A 17,876-nucleotide genomic window follows, 5' to 3' on the forward strand; every position below is an offset into this window, starting at 1 on the left:
TTTCAGGATCAGGTACCACAGGTGCGGTTTCAGGATCAGGTACCACAGATGTGGATTCGGGATCAGGTACCGCAGATGCGGATTCGGGATCAGGTACTGCAGGTATGGTTTCTGGTTCAGGTACCGCAGGTGCGGATTCAGGTTTAAAGTACAGATACAGATCAGACTGGAATGCATACTAGAACAGATGCAGGTTCAGGGACCTGACAACGGGCTTGCAGCTAGTTGACTGCTAGCTACAGGTGGAGGTGCCTTAAGTACTAAGTGCCTCCTATCTATTGGCTGGGAACACAAGATTTCTGGGACATGAGAGCAGAGGACATGACAGGGTGGCCTGGGTGGTGAGTAAGTCGGCATCCCTGCTGGGAGATAGGAGCTAAGGCATGCAGGGACGCCGGTATTAGTCGTCTTCCAAAATGGAAACTCATGTCCCCTCGCATGTTCTATGTTTAGGAAATCAGCAAACAGCAGAAGAAAAACACTGCAGAAATGAAGAGTCTCAAGAGAAAATCCAAAGATTTGTTGAAAAGACTTTTGAGGCCTGTGAAGAGTTGACCACTAATATAAGCCCTGACACAACAATAGGTCCTCCCATCCAGATTCTGAAGGTTGAGATGTCTCATAACATGGATCCCGATCAGCACACAATTACAGAAAGAGGCAGCAATGCTGGGAATCAGGGCCGATTATTGGTTGTGGATGCAGAATCTGGCTGTGTCACACATGGTAAGCAAAATGAATGACTACACAATGGATGAGCAACGACTGCAGGGCATCATAACTTCTGGTGACAATATGGCGATAAGAATTATGGCTAATTTAAAGTGGTTGTACAGTGAAAACAAGTTATCACCTATTCATTGGTAGGGGTCTGAACGCTGGGACCCACATTGATAAGCAGAATGGGGGACTTTAATCCCCATTACGATAGATCAGCATTCCGCATATTCGATTGCCGATTCTTTCATTCCCTAGGGGCTGCCAAGCTCTAAATTCAGCTAATATAAATTGGGAGGGGTATAAAGCTAGAAAAGGTGTGTGAATAAAATTTAACTTTTATTAATATAATTTAAAAAAACTCTCATTATATAAAAACTGTTTGTGAATGAATATTCATACATCAAATGATGTATATAGGGCTACTGCTGTATAATTTTAAGCAGTTCTAGCCCACAAATTACTTATTTCAAATGTGAAGACACAAGAATAAATTGTCCACAGCCGATGTCCCTATAATTATTGGCTGGCTTATTGTAAATAATGTGTCCCAGGTATCCCAACACTCTCTGTCAGAAAATTAAATTCTTATAAATTCCATATATCAGATGCCATAAGGATGTGAAGAGTAATGATTAATTCTCCACTAATGAGCCTCTTATGGCTTCTATATTCTCTGCACTATTAGTGGGTTATTAATCATATTCATAGAGAGATGAAGTATTGTATTTGTGCGATCTCACTGCTATAGGTAAAATTAAAGAAACAGCTATATGGCTGAACTTGCATCCACTGCATACACAGTCTAGCTGTGTGCGAGTGGTCTGCTTGCAGTCATAGTTATTTATTGCAGAGATTAAACATGCCGTTAGTGTGTATCGTTAGCTTCGCATAGAGATCAAGGCTCACTCTCTTCCCCACAGCGTTCTCACTCGGGTTACGTGTAGAGAATCTGCACGCGGTCAATGCTGCTCCATATATCAAGCCGGCAGAGTGAAAGTTGTTTATTATAGGGATCGTGCAGTTAAATGCCCGTTAGTATCGCTGGCTAAAGCACGTGGAGAACAAGGCACTTTGTCTCCCCGACAGCGCTCTCATTCAGATCGCGTGCAGGTGCTCTGCACGCGGTCAGTGCCGCTTTGTATATTAAGACGGCAGAGTAAAGATTAGAGTGAGATAACGATAGTGCCTAACATAATAGAGAGTAGTATGTGGATCCTGGAGTGTGTCACCACATTTAGAATATAAGAGTAAACGTCCCTGACGCGCGTTTCGCCGTGGTTACCGGCTTTTTCTAAGGGCTAGACTGTGTATGCAGTGGATGCAAGTTCAGCCATATAGCTGTTTCTTTAATTTTACCTATAGCAGTGAGATCGCACAAATACAATACTTCATCTCTCTATGAATATGATTAATAACCCACTAATAGTGCAGAGAATATAGAAGCCATAAGAGGCTCATTAGTGGAGAATTAATCATTACTCTTCACATCCTTATGGCATCTGATATATGGAATTTATAAGAATTTAATTTTCTGACAGAGAGTGTTGGGATACCTGGGACACATTATTTACAATAAGCCAGCCAATAATTATAGGGACATCGACTGTGGACAATTTATTCTTGTGTCTTCACATTTGAAATAAGTAATTTGTGGGCTAGAACTGCTTAAAATTATACAGCAGTAGCCCTATATACATCATTTGATGTATGAATATTCATTCACAAACAGTTTTTATATAATGAGAGTTTTTTTAAATTATATTAATAAAAGTTAAATTTTATTCACACACCTTTTCTAGCTTTATACCCCTCCCAATTTATATTAGCTGAATGTATCAGTGGTGACCACTAGTGTGAATTTTGTCCATTATTCTAATCAGTACTCTATGCAATTCAAGCTCTACATTCAGCCCCACAGAGAATGAATGGAGTGTCATTAAGGTATCCGACCTGCCGCTTCATTTTGTAGCAGGGATAATGATTAAACCGTCCTGCCAATCCCAGTGGTCGGATGCCCATTGATTAGCAAGTTATCACTTATATTGTAGATAAGTGGTAACTTGTTTTCACTGAACAACCCCTTTAATTTACCCTACATTTTAGAGCTCGAAGAGAGCCTTTCTCAAAGACAAAATGAGATTTTTTAAGTAGCTAAAAGGAAGCATAAAAGCCCACCTTCCCTAAGGCTAAATTGCCTGTAGAAAGTGATCGGCACTCATTTATTTTTATTCACTTGTCCCCATACAGTTTCCATTAAAAGTGACAGGCAAACAAATTATTGTTCAGTCACTGGCCATGTTTAACCTGGGCAATGATTTGATGATTTTCCAATGTGACGATATTTTACTACAAATTTGTAACTTTTTGCACACCGTTTATTTTAAAACCAATTTATTAGTAAATGTGGACAAAGTGTAAACTTTGCTTTAACCCATTACAGACATATGACATACTGGTGCGTTATATGCCGGCTCCCTGGTTTTGATGCGGGCCCGCATCTTTCCCTGCAGATGATGGCTGTTTTATTCAGCGGGTGGAGTGGAGCATTGCCCGCAACTGTTAACATGTTAAATGCCGCTGTGAATCTCGGCACTAAACAGGTGCCGGCAGGGAACCATGTAATTCTATGTGCCCATTGGCGCCTCCCGTGACGTGATGGGTTTCCTTGATAGGCGAGGGTCTGCTGAAGACCCCCGTGCCTTTCATTACAATCCTCCTATGAAAGCCAGTGTTTACCTTGCGCTCATAGGAGATTGTGATACTATACAAAGCTATGCTGATGCATTGCTGTATATAGCACAAGAGATTGGATGATCGCAGCTTCAAGTCCCCTAAGCAGATTATTAAATACAGTGAAAAGTTTAAAAAATGTTTTTAAAAATATAAAAAAAAACAAAAGTTCAAATCATCCCATTTTTGCCCCATTAAAAATAAAATAATTAAAAAAAATACACATATTTGTATCGCTGCATTAGTACAAGTCCGATCTATCAAAATATAAAATAAATTAATCCGATCGGTAAACAGCGTAGCAAGACAACAAATCAAAACTCCAGAATTACTTTTTTTGGGCCCCTGCAACATTCCAGTAAAATGCAAAAAGAGGCGATCAAAACATCTTATCTACTCCAAAATGGTATCAGTGAAAACGTCAGGTCAGGGAGCAAAAAATAACTTTGCATGTTTGGTATCTACATACTCGTACTGACATGGAGAATCCTATTGACAGATCAGTAACATAGTCAATAAAAAAAAACCTCAAAAACATTTTTTTTGCAATTTCAACGCACTTGGAATTGTTTTCCCTCTTTCTATTGCGACACATGATAAAATGAATAGTGTCATTCAAAAGTATAACCTGTCCCGCAAAAAACAAGCCCTCAAATGGCTATGTGGATGGAAAAATAAAAAAAAGTTTTGGCTCTGGAGATTATGAAAAAGTTTTTACGTTTCTTTTTTTTTTTTTTAGCTTCTCTTTTGTGTAGGCTACCAGATATTTGACATCTTTGAATCTATAATTGCCACAAAACTGATCCCATTATATATATTTTTTTAGAATCAGAGGGGGAGATGAACAAGGAAGGTTCCCTAACCACTGGACTGGCTGATGATGAGGAGATAGAGATTGTCCCACTGAAGGCCACAGAAAGGTTGTACATTGAGGTATGTGAGACTGACCTCACAGGTCATCAGTTACCTAAATCATTACCAAAGATGTGTTATGAATCGTTCATACTTCTCCGAATAGATTCCACTTGTACTATTGACAAGCAAAATAATGACCATTTCACCACTCAGCATTTTTTTAAGAGACATTTTGCGCACAATCCATTAAAGCCTGCATCTGTCTGACTAAAAGCTCTTTTACATGGACTGATAATATCCATACGAGAGTACAATAGAGTGCACGTTCCCGATTATCGGCCCATATAAACAAGCCGCCAATCACTTGGTTAATGAGCAAAGCGGATAGTTTATGGCGGTATAATGATCATCGTTATCTGCAGCAGATTGTCCAGTGTAAATGGGATATGCTGCTGATAATGTAATCCTGTCGTTGGCAGAATGATCGTATTAATAATATGTTTAATAGTTCATATTACCGATCCATCTTCCCCATAAAGTTTTTCTCAACCAGTGTGGGCAGTAAATGAGTACTGATGGACGCAACATTCCCCAACTCCACATATATTGTACTGCAGATTATCAGTGCACAATTCACACTGAAAATCTGCAGTGTGTGAATTCACTTTCTGTTGTATTGCTACTGATTTTTAGTGTGGATTGTGCCCTAAAAATCTACTGCAAGTTACAGTATAATAATTTTGGAGTTGTGCCATGCCGATTGGTGATGGGTATTCTAACCCCTTCACGATCTTGGACGTATCCATACGTCAAGGAAGGGGAGGACTTCCCGACCCTGGACGTATGAATACGTCCTAGCGATTTTGCGCTCACAGGAACTGTTCATGCATTATCGCCGCCGGGAGTTCAGCTAACATGATAGCATGGTATTTTATCCCCCCAAATTCTGCAATCGATATCGATCACAGAATTTAGAAGGCAGGAAGAGGGAGGGGGTCCATCTTCGCTCTGATCCGCGCCCCCATGACGTCCTCACAAGGGCCCGATCGTTGCCATGGTGACCTTAGGTTGTCATGACGACATTCAGGTCACCGGGATACGGCAAGCTCCTTAGACCATGCGCAGAGCATGGTCAAAGGGGCTTGTGTCAGTGCAACTCTGACAGTTATAAATCATTGCAACGCTCGTTCATTGCAATGCTTTATTACAGTGATCAGAGTGTTGAAAGTGAAAGTCCCATACAGGGACCAAGTAAGAAAATATAAAAAAAGTAAAAAAACAAATTGTAAGAGTATATATTTTTTAAAAAATTACAAAATAATAATAAAAAAATATTTCATACCAATAAATATGTATTTTTATGTAAAAAAAACATATTTGGCTTTGCTGCATCCGGAACAAACCGACCTATAAAACTGTCACACTAGTGAATGCTTTCAGTGAACACCGTAAAAACAAGCAAAAAAAACGAGACAAAAATTTGGCTTTTTCATCATAATGCCGAACAAAGAGTGGAACAAAACGTAATCCAAAAGATGAATGTAAATAAAAATGGTATCTCTGAAAATGCCATCTTATCTCTCAAAAAAAAGCCAATGATCCAGTGGTGTCTATCTTTTTAGGCATGCATAAAAGTGCGGTCGACCACACTTTTATGCACTTCTGAAAAGAAGAACAACGCTGAACATAGGCCATTATAGTGAATGGATACCTTAAGGTTTAATCTGAATCACATCACTTGGAGATTTAGATGGAAACCCTGATGTAAGTGCTCAGCACAGAGTGCAGGATAAATTTGATCCAAATTGTTATGTAAAATGTTTCCAATAAAAGCTTGTACTCAATCAACAAAAAACCCAAGTCCCCACTCAGGTCTGTCATCTGTTAACTGAAATATAGGGGGCGTCCACGTTACTGGTAGTACAAAGGTTCTGGAAAAGCGAAATGGCTCCTCACTCCTCAAAAGAAATTTAGCAAATTCTGCGTTCGCAAATCCAAATGCCGCCCCTCCGTTCTGATCCTCACACTGTGCCAATACCACATTTAGCGTCCACATGTTTGGAATTTCTGTGGGGGATTTCCACTGTTTAGGCACATCAGGGGCTATCCCAATGCGACATGGCGTCCGCTCTGGATTCCAGACAATTTTCCAGACTGTGCTCCTTCCGCTCCAAGCCCTGCCTTGCGCCCAAACAGCAGCTTTCCCCCACATATGGGGTATCGGTGTACTCAGGAGAAATTGCACAACAAATTTTGGTGTCTATTTTCTCCCGTTACCCTTGTGAAAATAACAAATTTGGGGTTAAAGTAACATTTTTGTGAAAAGAAGGAAAATGTTCCTTTATTCCTTCCACATTGCTTTAATTCCTGTGAAGCACCTGAAGGGTTAATAAACTTCTTGAATCTGGTTTTGAGCACTTTGAGGAGTGCAATTTTTAGAAAGATGTCACATTTGGGTATTTTCCATCATATAGACCTCCCAAATTCACTTCAAATGTGGTGTGATACCTAAAAAAAAAAAAAAAGTTTTGTTGGACAAATGAGAAATTGCTTATCAAATTTTAACCCTTCTAACTTCCTAATAAAAAATGTTTAAAAAATTATGCAGCTGTAAAGTAGACATATGGGAAATGTTATTTACTAACTATTTTGTGTGACATATGTCGCTGATTTAAGGGCATAAGAATTAGAAGTTTGAAAAATTTTGAAATTTTCAACATTTTCGCCAAATTTCCGATATTTTCACAAATAAACGCAAGTGATATCGAAGAAATTTTACCACTGGGATCCGTTAAAACATTTCAGAGTTATCACCACGTAAAACGACACTGGTCAGAATTGTAAAATTTGACCTGGTCATGAAGGTGAAAACAGGCTTGGGGGTGAAGGAGTTAAAGGGGTTTTCCCACGAACAAAAGTTCATTTTAAAAATTGTCTGTGTCTGACCGTGTACGGAACATACCGCAGCTCCTGGGCAGGGGAGGAAGCAAAAGAGTATACAGACATTACAGCAGGGGGTCGCAGAGGATTCATTTTGTGAGGTAAAATATTGTTTAAAAACAGGCAGTGAAATGTTTTACCTCACAAAATGAATCCTCTGCGATCCCCTGCTGTAATGTCTGTATACTCTTTTGCTTCCTCCCCTGCCCAGGAGCTGCGGTATGTTCCGTACACGGTCAGACACAGCCAATTTTTAAAATTAACTTTTGTTTGTGGGAATACCCCTTTATGGCCTCATTCACATGTCCGTTTTTTTCTCGTGCGAGAAAAAGGGACCAAGTTTCAACAGTGATTTTCATCAGAATTTTATCATACTTGGGTCCAATTTTTATCATTTTTTTTCATATGTGGAAAAAAAAGCTTCAACACTTTATCTTATTTAGCAATCTGTGAACATCGAACTTCACTCGAGTTGTATCCGAGTGCTTCCCATTTTTTTTCCACAGACCCATAAGCATGCACTGGTGATTTTGATCTGACACACGGATCAAGGTCTGACATGTCTCCTCGATTTTGCACCAGCCATTCAGCCCGCACAAAATCATGGAAATGTGAATGGTCCTATAGACTTTCATAGGTATGAGTGCTATCTGAAAAACACGAATAGCACTCAGACAAGAAAAAGTGATGTGTGAATAAGGTCTAAGATTGAATGTGCTGAGAAATTGTCTGTGCAACATAAAATGATGTTGCCTTCTGATTGTCTGTTATATAGGATTTGCCAGATTTGGAAGATTTGGACATTACTGAGCTGCCACCAAACATGCTGGAGAACATTACTACTAACCAGGTAAGTATTAGGGTTTGTGCTGCCAATTTTCTCCAGTGTTTTACAGTATAAGTCCCGTGGATGAGATTTTTATCTGATCTCATCCACACACTGAGTAGGAAAAATCTGCAGCAGAAATGAACTTGCTGTGTGGATAAGGGATAAAAGCTAAACCAGAATCTCAATTTGCAGGCACAGTGTTTCAGGTGTTGCCTCTCATCAGTGCAAATTATGAGATCTGATTTGGCTAGGTGAGAGGATCTGAACTGGTGTCTACGGCGTAATGTTGCTTATGGAGAATGACAAGCCAAGCCTAGTATGTCAGAGTGAGGAGACTTAGAAGCCATCCATACTCCTTTGGGAAATTTAATATGCAAATTTAGAGAGAGAAAGAGGACTAGAACTCTAGCGCCACCTATTGGAAGCAGCGATTCTAAAAGTCAATATCAACTCCTTCACAAGCTCTGCAATGTGACTTAAGATAAAAGCCTGTTATGCCTTTGTAGCAACTCATTCGGGAAAATAGGTTATACATTTATAAACTACAACTGACCTTGCCGGTTCCTGTACAGACTAGATATCCTGAATCTGCAGGCCCTAGTGTTGCCTGCGTGTGCAGAGATAGCCCTAACCACAGTATAGAGGATGGCAACTTGGACCTATAACGGCCTAAAAGGCAGTCAGGTTGCTTCACGTGCCTTCTAAAGAACTGGAGGGCAGAGCAGAGTGCGAATACCTGCTAAAGGGAAAGTGTGCTGAAAAAAGGAAAGATCCCAGAGTGAGTAAAGTAAATCACAAAACACCATACAAAGAATAAAGCTAGTTCTGTTAGCAAATATACTGCCTACTTCCTAAAGATAAACAGAAAATAGGTGCAGAGTATAGCACAGAAATAGCAAAGCTAAAATCCTTAGCTGGAATTTCACAGACTGGCTCAAAAGATCAACAGAATGTAATGTCAGTGCAGCATCCCGGCACTATCCCTCTTCCTTCTCCTGGCAGGAACGCCAATGTGCTCACCTACTCAGCCTTCCTACTCTGATTCTCGCCATGACTGCCATGGTCTCCTGGGAGTGTGCTTAGGGCATGTGGGCGTGCTCCCCGCTTCTAAAAGGGGCAGCACGCACGCTTCTCAAAATTTCCCCTGCCAATAGCTGGGAGGCGTCAGGTATTTAAGGCACGCTCCCCTATAGTGAGGTGCCGGAACAATATCCGTGATTAGTGTGTACACTTGTTTCTTTGTTGTAAGTTCTCTGTATCCATGCTCCCTGAACCTGATCCTGTCCGTCCTGTCTGAACCTGATCTGTCTGTCCCCCTGAACCTGTTCTTGAACCCGTCCTGCCTTTACCTAGTCCTGATTCTGATCTGCCCAGTCAGTACCTAGTTTGCTACTCTCACCTGTTCAGTCTGAACCAGTATCTGTGATCCTGCACCTAAGTCCGTTTTGTGTTCCTGAACCTGTTCTGTCCATTCCGTTCCAGTATCCACTTCATTTACCAGCCGTGCAGTCTTATTTAGAACTTGTTCTATCTAACCAGCCGTACAGCATCCTTTCCTCCTGTTAACCAGTTCCTTGCCAGGCTGACTCTCCAAGTCCATCTCTGCTTTCCAATTGCTGCGGCTCCGGGGTCTGTCCTGGAGTGGTACCTGGCGTCCACCTACTGTCAATTCTAACCACACCATTGGGGCCCTAGTGAAGAACCAGGTGGTCACTTAGCTACGCCCCTCAAGGCTCTCCCCGGTCCTTGGCACAGTAGTTCCACCAGCATGGCACAGAATGTCAGAACATCCAAAATGAATCTATCACCAGCAAGAAATTCCAGCTGGGGTAAAGAATATAAATATAAAGCTGCAACCGATAGGTGATAGGGCAGACAAATGAAAACACCTGTGTTAGCTAAACAGACTGCAGCCAAAATAATAAAACTAAAACACCTGGGAAAAAGGTGTGTCTGCAGTGGCTCAGTGGATAGAGACGCCAACAACCAAACACATACTCAAGGGTTCAAGCCCACGAGCGTGACAGTACCCACCTTTTACAACGGGCCACTGGACCTGCAGAGATCCCCAATTTCTGATGTTGCTGACAGAACTCCCACATGAGGTGACCTGCATGCAAATCTTTTGCATCAACCCAGTAATTCTGCTCCGGATCGAAACCCTTCCATTTAACGCAATGTTGCGGTCGACGTCTGACATGTCTACAACCCAACACCTGCTCTTCATCATACTCATTGCCATACAAATTTTCCGCCTCAACCAAGGATTTATCCTCCGTAACAAAACTATGTGATAAAGCATCAGCTCCATCATTTTTAGTATCAAGGAGATATGTCACAGAGAAATCAACATCAGGTTGACTGAGGACAGGAGCTCAGCCTCAGCTGACCATTAGGAAAAGTTAGTACTCTTCTTGGTCATATCAGTAAGAGGTTTAACTATGAAAGAAAAGTTCTTAATGAACTTACGATAAAAATTAGCAAACCCTAAGAACCTCTGTAAATCTTTAAGATTAGTTGTTGTACCCAATCAAGGACGGCCTGTACCTTAACAGGATCCATCTGAGCACAATTCTTAGACCTATGTGGGGGAAGAACTTCACACTTGGTCTCAGAAAAAAACATCCTCAGAATCATGAACAAAATCGGGAGTAGGATATCTCATAGATGACAGTCATTTAGATATGCAACTTAAAAAACAGAAATTCCTCCAAGACTTAACCTTGTGAGTCTCCCAATTGATGGTAGGATTGTGTTTCAGCAACCAGGATATACCCAACACAATTTTAGCTGGCAAAGTAGGAAGAACCATGAATGAAACAGATTCTGTGTGTAACACACCCACTTTCATGCACACATTCTCAACCTTAGAAGTAACATGAGTCTGGGTAAGGGGAGAAGTATAAATTGCGGATACTTGAACAGGATAACCAAGAGTTGCAACTGTGTACCTACACTCGACAGCAAAATCACTGTCAATGAGATCTAAGGCGGAACCTGAGTCAACAAATGCAGAGGTAACTATGACTCCAGATTTGGTAGCCAAAGACAATTGTAAAAATCAGCCAGTAGTCTGCATGTGAGATAACTTCAAACCTTTAAGATCAGTATCCTTACATATTAATGACTCTTTTCTATCCTTCTCCTTAGCTTTAAGAAATTCATTACTGTATCTAAACCACTGAATTATTACATTAGGATTACAAATTCAAAAATAATACTGATATCACAATCAAGAAATATGACAAACGAGGTTCGATTGTGGTGATGAACACAACGGACTACATTAAACTGGGTATCAGATATACTAGGTGATACTAATGTCAATTCACGATTAACTGGTTACCATACGCTAAACTGTAAGGAGAAATTTTCAAATTAATTGATGATGGTATCACATTAGGTATCTTTACAACTAAAGAGACGGAATATTTTAAAATCTATAATCCAGTCACCCCTATTCTATGCGCACTAACTAAAAGAAACAAAGGTTCATTCCCTCCACCTATGATGCCCAGGTTCACTGGGAGAAAAAATATGGGAATGGATTGATCATTTGTTACAGCCTTTTGTTCAAAGGGTACCAGGCTTTCTAAGAAGGGTTGTGAAGTCGGGAAGCCAAACCTCCGACTCCTCAATTTCCCTGACTCCGACTCCAGGACTCCAATTCCACAGCACTGCCTAACTTCTGAGCCTGGATCCTTAGATCAGGAATAGAACAGAAATTTATAGGACATTTCATAACTTTCCCAAATTCTGATGAAAAAAAATTACAGTAGATCCTGCATTGAACTACTGTACCCAATTTATTATATATTTTAGAAGTCGGAGTCGGTCCATTTTATACCAACACCAACTTCACGACTCCAACTCCACAGCCTTGTTTCTAAGAGATTTAAAATATGTACTTTTAGCTCTTAACAAAATCATATGGTGTGAACAGTACACTTGGGTAGGGTGCAATGTTACTGCATTATACACTTCCATCCCACATCCTGTAGCATTTTCATCTTAAAAAATATAGTAACTATTCATCTATATTACAGGAATACATTAAGGATGTTGTTTCATTCCTGATGAAGAATTTTTTTTTTTTATTTTAATGGCATGTATTATCTGCAAGCAGTCGGTGATTCAGTGGGTGCCAGATATTCCCCCTCACAAGCGAATTTAACCATGATTTGGTGGGAGGAATATTATATTTTCAGTACTGATAGCCCTTTTATTAACTTCCTTTTTTTTGTATGGCAAATTCATCGATGACTTGCTCATTATTTATAAATAAAGTTAGAATGGATTCGCACCTATTATAGGTTGCGCTCAGAAGGAAAAATTTACAAATTTTCTCTTATTGTGCCGAAGGTATATATTTCATATTGCTCATTATTTAGGCATCAGATGATTCTGCCATACCTAAATTTATTGATTATATCAATTTAAATCCATTTAATTTGAAATTTACTGTAAATACCCCCAAAAAATTATTGAATTTTTGGATCTACAATTGATAGGCAGTCCAAATCATTCAATTATCACAACATATAGGAAAAAAATAGTCGGAAATACAATCCTTCGTGCCTGTACTCATCATCTGGCATATACTATAAAATCAATCCCTATAGGAGAATACACCAGAGCAAAAAGAAACTACAGTTCAGATGAGCTCTATGATACAGAATCAGCAAAAATCAGTCAGAGATGTCATGATAGGGGCTATAAGAAATGGATGCTCACCAGAGCTAAGAAGATTGTAGATAGGATGAAAATCTATGCTATAGAACAGGTTCAAATAAATAATAGAGGAGGTAATAGAGAAGCCGCACTGAAAAGAAGAGAGGCATGGTGGATATTTAACCTCAATATTAAAGTACCAATGGGACTTAAACTAAGAAAATACATCATACTTCATTATTGATAGGGGAAACTAATGATTAAGTTGAATGAATAAAAACTGAATTCAGTCAGTTAATGAACTTTATGGCTTATTCGATTCAACTTAGCCATGGAATTCTAACATATTAATTATAAATAGCAAAAATTTGTTTGAATTGCCTGATAAATGTGCTGTCATGATATAACTTTATTTCCCTATAATATCTGGAGATTTCGCTTAGTCAATTTCCATCTTGTTTTCCTTCCCATTACTAGAAAGCATGTATGTATGTAGAAGGTTACCCCTTAGGATCTGAACTGGTTAACTTGTAAATCAGGCACAATGTGTGTAGTCCGGATATTCTGATTAAATATAGAATCTAAATGTCTCCTCATATGCATCCATCATTATTAAGGGTCTCAAGATCTGAAACACGTTGATTTTATTGCACTATATATCATGATATTTTAAAACCTACTTGCACTTAAATGTACTGATGTCACGTTGAATAAAGTTTAAAGGTTTATGAAAAGCTGGGGAACTGGATTCCTTTCTAGTTCACCGATGCTGTATCTGAGGCACATATGTCTCCCTTGCTCTGGACCTTCATTAAGTGAGCTTTATTGAATGCTGGTGAGCTGGACTGCCTTTCCAAATAATAAACTGCAACTGACCCTGCCGGTTCCTGTTCAGATGAGATATCCTGACTTCGCAGGCTGGGTGTGCAGAGATAGCCCTAACCACAGAATAGAGGATGGCAACTCGGACCTATAACTGCCTGAAAGGCCGTCGAGTTGCTTCAAGTGCCTCCTAAAGAACCGGAGGGCAGAGCAGAGTGTGAATACCTACTAAGGGGAAAGTGTGCTGAAAAAAGGAAAGATTCCAGAGTGAGTAAAGTTAATCACTACATACCAAACAATAAAGCAAGTACTGTTAGCAAATATACTGCCTACTTCCTAAAGATAAACAGAAGATAGGAGCAGATTATAGTATAAAAAACCTTAGCTATAATTTCACATACTGGCTCTAAACCTCAACAGAATGTCAGAACGTTGAAAATAAATCTATCACCAGTAGGAAATGCCAGCCGAGGAAAAGAATATAAAGCTGCTTATAGGTGATAAGGCAGACAAATGAAAACTTCTGTATTAGCTAAACAGACTGCAGCCAGAATAATAGAACTAAAGCACCTGGGCAAAGGTGTGTCTGCAGTGGCTCTGCGAGTAGAGAAGCTGACAACCAAATACAGACTCAAGGGTTCCAGCCCAGGAGCATGACAAAGCGACACCAAAATCTGAATTTGCAGACATTGTGTTTTGGGGTGTTGCCTTATCAATCCAAAGTATGAGATCTGATTTGGCCAGTTTTGGCTTGTCACTATCCATAAGTAGAAACTTTACTCCTTAGACCAGAGCCTCTCACCTATCCAAATCAGATCTCATACTTTGCACTGATGACGGGCAACACCCAGAAACACCGTGTGTGCAAATTGAGATTCTGGTTTGGCTTTTATCTAAAGTCATATTGCACGACTCGATATTGACTTTTAGGATTGCTGTTTCCAATAGGTGGCACTAGAGTTTGAGTGTTCTTCCTCTCTTAAGAGACAATTTGCATATTTGCTGCAAGCATAGAAACCATGTATACAGTACATTAGAAAGAAGCAGATTACAGGTTAAACAGCTATTAAAAGATCAATTGTCTGATGAACGACCATTATGCTGATGACGCCATGCATATATTTTAATCCATATTGAATGCTACTATCGTTGAATCTGATAGTTGTTCAGTGACAGCTGGCGAGGAGACAGGTTTTTGTGAGGACTTCCTAGAAACATTCTCTCATAGAAAGATCACTTGTGTACTAGCCACTACCAAATAAAAATGGTAACCTGTTGGAGACACAGCAACTTTTCGTTTCTTCACTCCCCTTCCAAGAGTGGAGAAACTAAAAGTTTTTTGTCTTTTTGTTTTTGTAACGTTCACTTTGCAGTACAAATACCCTTTTTTTTTTTTTTTCTTTTTGTACTAAAAAAAAAACTTTTTTATTTTTTGGAGTTGTATCAGGCCTTGTTATTTTTGTGATGAGACTTAGTTTTTATTGTTACTATTTTGGGGTCCATTTACATTTCTGATTTCTTTTTATTCCATTTTTTTAGAACGGCAAAGTGTCTAAAAATAATGATTTTGCCATGTAGATTTTTTTATGTTCTGGCATTTGCCTTATAGGATAAATAGTTTAATGGTTTGGAGCATTATGCAGACACCATACCAAATATGATAATTTTTTTACTTTCTACAGTTAACTTTTTACATTGGGTGGGAAAATGAGGGTGAATTAAACTTAAATATTTTTTTTTAAATAAAAATGTAATAACCTATTTAAAACTGCGCGATGTACCTTTACAAACTCCCATCAGAGCTAGCTCACTGAGGAATTATTAGTTAACCTCATTCTGCAGCCCGTCCTTTGTATTGAGCAAGGCCAAGCACGTCTAGTCGGAATGTGGCCAGAAGTATGGAAATCGCATGCTTGCGGTACCGTGACCACTCTCTCTCGCCGCTGACACCGGCTGTGCGCATGCTATGAGGATTCAGAAGTCTGCAGTCATACAGAGTGACTGCAGATTTTTATCAAAAAACAGACAATTCCCTTTAAGCTCTTGGAAAATGGCAATTGCCAGTTTTTCAGGCTCTTGTCATCTTTATCTTCTATGATTTTTCTTTACCGGTCGTGTCCTGTAACAGGTATATCGTCCAAAGATTGAAGTGATATCTGGGGACAGCGATGAGAGTGACGGAGAGTGGGAGAAAGAAGATGTGACCACCGTCAGTGGGGGCGATGAGCAGCTGACACACCATCTAAGTATATTTCCTACAAATGTCATTGATATATCAGCATCTGTGAATATTCATCCAGATGCTGCCACGTCCAAGCCTAAAAGTCCCCTCATCCAAGAAATAAGTCATGAACGCTTGGATGAAAGAGGCCACAAAGAAAGTCAAAACAGGAAGCACGATCTGGACTCAACGGAGGAACCGACACCGGGTAATTAACTCCTATTTGTTATAGAATCCAGTTGGAGAGCTCTGTCAGGTTTCATACACGTGACAAAATGCAAATATGTAGCCATGCTATGGGCTGCGCAAAATATTGATGATATATTCTGCTGAGGTTTCCCTTAAAAGCACTGAAAACATTACATCCAGAGAAAATTTAGACTGATGCATGACATTATATGGAGCAAGCTGCTATTCTTATAATAATAATAATTTTTATTTGTATTTTGTCAACATATTTCGGCAGCACTTTGCAATTCAGACAGTGCATGTACAAACAGTATCAAATGTTAGAGTGTAACACATGAAATGTGCCGGTAGTGACACTATGAGAGCGCGGCCGCAGTGTCCGTGCAAATTGAGGACAGGCAGCTCTCACTTAAGTGCTGTCAATCAAAATATTAAATATATTAATAATTTTAAATATTTCTTCCACTCTGATTTTAGTACTCAGTTCTTCATTTACTTTTTATTCCTTCGCAGAGAATTGCAAGAACGTGGACAAGACAGCGGAAGACTCCTCGACTCTTGGGGAGGAGATTGGAGAAGTTTATACATATGATTTGGATTAAAAATCGAAAACTGGGAGGGGTGGCTGATAAGGTTATAATTATGTTCTGTTCTATGGTTTGACGCTTAAATTGTGTTCTTTGTGGAGATACATAATGTGTACACTTGTTTTCTATGGGTTAATATGGTAAATAAAGTTTATTAACTAATACACAAAATTAAGTAAACTTTTTTTTTTATTGTGTTTTTAATGACTTGCATAAAAAGACCCTTTACTACGCCATTACGGTTACAGTAAATAAATAAAGACGTTTGGCGTGACATCACCGCTGCAGCCACATCAACAAAGATTGGAGGCAACAGTGGAAAGGCAATGCTGGAGAATCAATGGGCAACTACAAGTAGGAAATTGAATAAAAAAAATAGATTATATAGATAATAATGGGGTTTTAACCCCTTTCTAACATGTGCTGTTTTTGCACGTCGGGTACAGAGTGTAACGGGTCTGGGAGGCGGAACCTCAGAGCTACTATACAAGGGGGCAGTCCTTGTAAGGGAGCGGGTGGCGACCAGGGAAGACGGGCAGGAGGTCACAGCAGGTGACCGGGACAGTCTCTGGGTGAACGGGCTGGAGGTCACGGCAAGTGACCGGGGCAGTCTCTGGATGAACGGGCTGATGGTCACGGCAAGTGACCGGGGCAGTCTCTGGATGAACGGGCAGATGGTCACGGCAAGTGACCGGGGCAGTCTCTAGGAAAAGGGTTGGTACGACCTGTGGCGGCTGATGATAGACGTGAGCTCCCAGGTGAGCAGGCGAGAGTCTCTGGATGAACGGGTGGTCACAGCATGTGACGGCGGAGCCTCCAGGAAGACCAACAGACAGGCAGCAGATGAGCGCTCCCAGGTGAGCGGGCAGAAGTCTCTGGACAGGCGGGTGGTCACAGCACGTGATGGCAGAGCCTCCAGGTAGGCTAGTAGACAGGCAGCAGATGAGCGCTCCCAGGTGAGCGAGCAGGAGTCACTGGACAGGCAGGTGGTCACAGCACGTGACGGCGGAGCCTCCAGGTAGACTAGCAGGCAGGTAGCAGGTGTGTGCTCCCAGGTGAGCGGGCAAGCTGGTCCATAGACAGACTGACAGGAGTTGGAAGGCAGACCGTCGGACCTCGGGCAAGCAGGCAGGTGGCTGATGTGCGCTCCCAGGTGAGCGGGCAGGCTGGTCCTTAGACAGACTGATAGGAGTAGTAAGGCAGACCGTCGGACCTCAGACTAGCAGGCAGGTAGCAGATAATCAGGCAGGAATCTGGCAGGTAACTGGCATGTAACTGGCAGGTAACTGGCAACGGGACCTGAGGGCTGAAG

General features: G+C 40.5%; 1 protein-coding gene across 2 annotated transcripts in view; it reads left to right on the top strand.

Moving 5' to 3' along the window:
- The window catches only part of DNAAF1 (dynein axonemal assembly factor 1), a 63,422-nt gene extending 46,735 nt beyond the window's left edge, over positions 1-16,687 (top strand). Inside the window, exons 8-12 of one of the 2 annotated variants that reach the window (XM_073659610.1) lie at positions 454-726; positions 4,277-4,383; positions 8,021-8,095; positions 15,696-15,996; positions 16,491-16,684. In XM_073659610.1, the coding sequence (XP_073515711.1) occupies positions 454-726; positions 4,277-4,383; positions 8,021-8,095; positions 15,696-15,996; positions 16,491-16,579 (845 nt within the window). In that variant the 3' untranslated portion in view covers positions 16,580-16,684. Of the gene's footprint in view, positions 1-453; positions 727-4,276; positions 4,384-8,020; positions 8,096-15,695; positions 15,997-16,490 lie in introns of both variants that reach the window. The other variant, XM_073659611.1, reaches the window with a different exon arrangement.
- Positions 16,688-17,876: the final 1,189 nt, after the last annotated feature.

The sequence above is a fragment of the Phyllobates terribilis genome, unplaced genomic scaffold (genome assembly GCF_046119375.1).
Source record: "Phyllobates terribilis strain yellow unplaced genomic scaffold, ASM4611937v1 Scaffold_13__5_contigs__length_258822181, whole genome shotgun sequence".
Classification (NCBI taxonomy): domain Eukaryota; kingdom Metazoa; phylum Chordata; class Amphibia; order Anura; family Dendrobatidae; genus Phyllobates; species Phyllobates terribilis.